Source organism: Gavialis gangeticus, unplaced genomic scaffold (genome assembly GCF_001723915.1).
Source record: "Gavialis gangeticus isolate Ggan-Ray unplaced genomic scaffold, GavGan_comp1, whole genome shotgun sequence".
In the NCBI taxonomy this organism is placed as follows: Eukaryota; Metazoa; Chordata; order Crocodylia; family Gavialidae; genus Gavialis; species Gavialis gangeticus.
The window spans coordinates 5,935,064-5,940,455 of record NW_017729014.1 but is presented as its reverse complement, the minus strand read 5'-3'; the positions used below and the strand labels follow the sequence as shown (position 1 = coordinate 5,940,455).

Here is a 5,392-nt window from a genome sequence, read left to right as displayed (position 1 = left end):
TAAGAAATGTTTTACACTTTATTCTGGGGTGGCTGGTTTGAACTACCTGTATTTTGTACCCTGAAATAAAGACGCAGAGTGTGAGTATGACTTCCACGCAAAAGAAGCTCCTGGAAGAGATTTTCATTAGAATGTAACAAAAATAAAAGCCTCCCCCAAATCAGAAATGCAAGCCTGTCTTGACTTTCTCTCTTTCCTGTAGTTTTCTTACCTCTGCCACAGTCATGTCCTGTCTTGCCAGGCAGGCAGCGGCACTTCCCAGTAGCTTGATCACAAGGAGAACTCCCACAGGAGCAGGACTGCAAACAGTTAACACCAAACTTCCCTTCAGGGCATCCTGCATTTAAAATAACAGAGCAGACACCCCACATCACCCTGATGCATTCCTCAACAGGAAGGATCTTGGCCATTGGCAGCTCAGATCCATGCCATTGCCAAGGCATCACATGTCTACACCTTAACACTGTGGGCCAAAGTGTAGCTGTGCCCCACAGGTTCAGAGGGGAAGCAGTGCCCTCAAGCCCAGAGCTGCGGTGCCTGGATAGCAGGCTGCTGAAGAGTACTGGGCAATGGAACAAGACAGATCCCACCAATGCTGTTGAAGGTATCAGAGAAAGCAGGCATCAGCGGGCATGGGTGCAACTACTCAACTACACGCTCCAGTCCCCACCCCTCAAGCAGGGGCCTGTGCTATGGAGGCAGCACAGACATTTCCCAGAACCACAGCCTCTGTTTCTTGTTTGAAAACAGCTTCTGTTGCTTGCATAGCCCACACCTATCTCTTCAGGTAAGACTGCTGAGTAAATGGCGTCTGATGCCAAACTGGATTGTAGGGTTCGGATCAGAGAGACCTAGATAAATTGGAGGATTGGACCAAAGGAAATCTCATGAGGTTCAATAAGGAGAAGTGCAAAGTCCTGTACTTAGGACTGAACAATCCCATGCACCAGTATAGCCTAGGGACTGATTGGCTGGGCGGCAGCTCTGGAGAAAATGCCAGAAGAGGCATTGCATTAATTTGACCTGGTTCACCCAACATCTGTATAGATTGAGAGCTTCAGCGGGGCTTTTTGGTGCTTTTATCTAATAGTTGATTGAGTCAGATAAAAGTGCCAAAAAGCCCAGCTGAAGTACTCAATTCACATGGATGCTGGGGAGCTGGGTCAAACTAATACTCTTTCTTTTCTGGTACAGCATTGTTTTTTTTCCCCTCCATGTCTGCCAGCAGCTGTAGAGCTATATGAGCTATATTGCTTTAGCTATGGCCCTGAATTAAACCCCACAAAAGTTGGAGTAGCATGGCTAAAGAATCCGGCAGAAACTGTTACATTGTAACATCTCACATCAGCACCCTTCCTTTGGAAGAAAGAAAGAGAGATCCCATCGTATTCATTGCTCCAGACATCAGTAAAGGATTGGGAAAAGGATGCCCATGTGCCTCTTTCCCTGTTTGTCTTCCTGTAGTAGTGAAGAGGTGGCCCTGTCCACAAGGGACAGCTGAACTCAAAGCAAAGCCAAGAAGTGTTGAGCATCAGAGAAATAAGCAGTTTTCATTTCCTCCACTTCCTGTGTGAGAAGGAGGAGGACATGTGAAGGCTTGGCTCTGCCTTCTTTTTAAAAGCCAAGTCCCACGCAGGCTGAGTGCCTTCAAAATGAAGACCCTTCACATCCTACTTGAGTCTCTGCTGAGAGCTCCAGGCTTCTAGTGCTTTTGCTCATAGGCCCCAGGATTTCTTTAGAGTCAGAGTTATAAACACATGGATGATCTCAAAGGATGGAGGAAGAGAGCTCCTCCTTTCACAGATTTAAAGTGACATGACAGAGTTTTCTGGTGTTCCTCCTCTCTGTTAATTGGAGGCAGATGTTGGTCTTCACCCTCTAATGGTTTCCAGACAAACAAGAATCAAGAGGCTGCTATTTCTATAGAAATATTTTTGTTATTTCCTGTGACTCTTCTCCATGGGCTTCAGTTCCTTTCCTATTCTTTGGAAAAAAACACTCAGTTGAGACTGCCATTCCCTTGAGGCAGCCCGGTGACTCTGGAGACAGCACAAACCTCTGCCACGTGGAAGACATGACCTCTGGAAGGACTTCTGCATCCAAGGTTATTGGATGCTGGGAACCTGGTGGGGAAGCATAAATGTGGCTGAGGTTCCCTGTATCTCTCCCCAACAGACTCACAAAGCTCTTCTAGAATGTGTCTTGGTAAAAGCATGTACAAAAGTTAACATAAATTTGCGTAAGGTGTGAAGTCAAAGCATGTAAGTTAGCAACACCCAGAAAAGGGCCTTGGCATTATACAAGGGTAAAAAGGTTGCAGGCAGATTATACAAATCCCGCAACCAAAGGGCAGTTTATAAGACAAAGAGGGCAGGAGGATTCCTGAGAATTTGGTGGCACCGGCATTTGGTCTTTCCATTGGAAGTATCCTCAATTAGGATGGGGGGCACAACCATTACACTGACAGTCAGTCAGTGTTGGGCAAGTCTCGCATGGCTCAACAGCTCAATCGAGATGTGCAATCCAAAGGTCAGATTTTTCCTGCAGATGAGTATCAGCTGCGAAGCTTGGATGAGACCATCCCAATGTCTGAGGTGTGCTCAGAGCCAGGCTTCATTCCAGTTTTCTAAGATCTTTTATTTGGCCTGGAAATCTTACAAGAATGGGATCAAGATTTCTAGTGCCTACTGCCTCCAGTTTGATGTCATTAACCCCACATGAATGTAAGCCAATTCTCCTAAACAGAACCAGGAAGAACATGGAGAAAAAAAAACATTAGTAGAGAAGAAAACCAGAGGACAGAACTATGAACCTCAAAAAAGTTCAGTTTGACTTGGTTCACATCCTAGGTAAAAATATGTCTGGGCTGCACGACTTCTGAGTTTACCTTCCTTTTCTTTTTCTTTTCTTTTTTTCCGTTGCAGCTCAGAATGACTTAAACACAATTAAGCCACTCAGCTTGTTGCTGCCAGTGGACAGAGCTGCAGAGAACAAAGCACTGCTTGCAGTGCCAGTGTTGCCTACCAGGGATGGCCTACTGTCATTTGCTGTCTCTGAGAAGCAGGATTGATGTCAAAGTACAACCCTTTGACTTGCTTCACTGGATCATTTTGCTGTAAATCTATAGCTTGTGCTCTCTCAGACTGGGCTAATGGGTTACTTCTGCTGTGCTATTAAGGTAATTGGTGCTATTAATTTAATTATACCAGGATTTGTTTTCGCTGAACTAGGGGTGGATGGAGTGTCTGGGGGAGTGAACTAAGCACAAGGCAAAAACCAACTGGTGATTACAGTAAGAACTCAGACATTGAATATCTGTAAGGAGCCAAGGCCGCTGTTACAGCACAAGGGGAAACCAATGGGATAGAGCTGTATTCTGCTGGACACAACTGAACTAAGGCCAGTTGCATTAGAGTTAGCAGCCAGAAGAAAGCCCAGGGAAGGACTTCCGGTCAGCTGAGCCAAATACAATTGAGGTGGGCAGGCTGCTCATGGAGTGGATGGGCCACACGTGGAGCTGGTCATGAGCCCCTGACCCAGAAGGGATGGAGCCCAGAGAGATATCAGCTCTGTTCTGGAGCCAGGGCAGGCAGTCTGGTCCAGGCTGTGCTACTGGAAGGAGCTTCTGGCACAGAGATGAGTCAGTGGGAACCTTGAGTAGGTCCAGGAGGGTGAGAGCTGGAGAGAGGCTAGCCAAGCAGAATAAGAGCCTGGGGAAAGGCAGCCAGCAACAATAGAAAATATTGGGGTTTGGATTACTGTAGGATGATAAAGACTGGAGGTTTTGGACTGTGGCTACAGGGGAGGTGGAGGCCCCACCGTAGGGCAAATGACAGCAGGAAAAGTGCCAGCAGGGCACAAAACAATTTTGGTAGCAGACTGCAGGTCCAGAGAGACTAACAGGACCAAGCATCTGGTTCAGTCAGTTACGTGCAACCAGAATCACTCCAAGACTGGGAGGCAGCCTCCCAATTCATATACTCCAAGGTGTGGCAAGCAAGGTGACAAGGGAGTACACACTGGGGGGTTGCAATGGGGCAGCATTAGGGTGGCCACTAGGGGTGCCACAGCCACCCTCAGAGGCCAGTTCTACTACAGTAGCAGAGAAAGCGCTGAACAATGTGCAGCTCCTTACTTCACAGAAAGTGCCACGAGTTATAGTGACACCCCCCACCCCCGACCCAACAGACATTCCCTCTTGGGTTGCAGGGGCGGGGGAGGGGGAGATATTGAGCTCCACTTTCATGTCTGCAGCCTCTGTCTCCTAGCCCACCCCTTGCCCCCACACCAGCTCTGGTGCTGTCTGCATGATGGGAGGGGTGGAAAGGACAGGGTGGATCTCTATGCTGGGGTTTGTCCAACTTGACTGGGGGGGTGTGGATTGGAGCCCCCCCTGCCTCAGGGGGGGCTCCAATCCAGCTGCCCCCACCCCTCCTCCGGCACAGGCTGGGCAAACCTGAGCCCAGAGCTCAATTCCCTTCCTTTCACTTCCTCCCATCATGCAAATGGCACCAGGAGAAGGGGTGGGCTGCATCAGCACAGCCCCGATCAGACCAAAGTTAATGAAGGCGCTCCACTCTGTAGTGCCTTCATCTGAACCTTCATGTAATGAGGGTTAATTTTTCATACAATTGGGCACTTTTAAAGTGCTCTGCAGCCGTGCACTTCTGTCAGGGCACACCTATAGAGCACTTTCAAGGAACCGATTGCATGACAAATGTCACTTCCATCAGTGCCCAAAGTGTTTCCAGTACTGTAGGGTTCTCTTCCTTCTCTGAGGATGACAGCATGTGGATATACCCACTGGCTTTCATTAACTGAAATGAGACACCAAACAAAACAGCTCCTCATTTGGGGACCAAAGCTGAGGCTGGAAAAAACTCTTTTTCAAATAAGAACATCAGCAGTACTATGCAGGGTCAAACCAATGGTCCATCTAGCCTAGTATCCTTTCTCTGACAGTGGCATGAGTAGAAGTTTTAGAGAGAGAGCATTGAACTGGGTAGTATCTAGAGCAGGGGCGGGCAACTATTTCAGGTCCACTTACCAAGTTTTAGCAAGCTATTGAGAGCCATGTGGGTAGCCCCATCCCTTTACAGGTGCCCCACCTCCTGGTTGCCATCTTGTGACCAGAAGTCCTGCCCCCTAACCCCTGACCTTTGCCACCAGAACTGCCCCCCCTTACCCCCAGAAATATTCCTTTCAGCAAAGGGTTTTGCCATCTCAGAACCAGAAAAATACCAAATGACATTCTAAAAATCAAATATCTATAACATTCATTAATTTGATTTCAAAAAATATTTTTGTCCTGATTTACATGTGTTTGTGTAATGTACATAGAGGTGATAGTATAATAGCTTAAAATGAAGTCTTACTCTTGTATATTATGGGG

At 47.5% G+C, this 5,392-nt stretch overlaps 1 protein-coding gene across 1 annotated transcript in view; it reads right to left on the bottom strand.

Moving 5' to 3' along the window:
- Positions 1-5,392, bottom strand: part of MEGF6 (multiple EGF like domains 6) — a 463,693-nt gene that overhangs the window by 42,103 nt on the left and 416,198 nt on the right. The window contains exon 19 of the mRNA XM_019511651.1: positions 212-337. Within this exon, the coding sequence (XP_019367196.1) occupies positions 212-337 (126 nt within the window). The remainder of the gene's footprint in view (positions 1-211; positions 338-5,392) is intronic.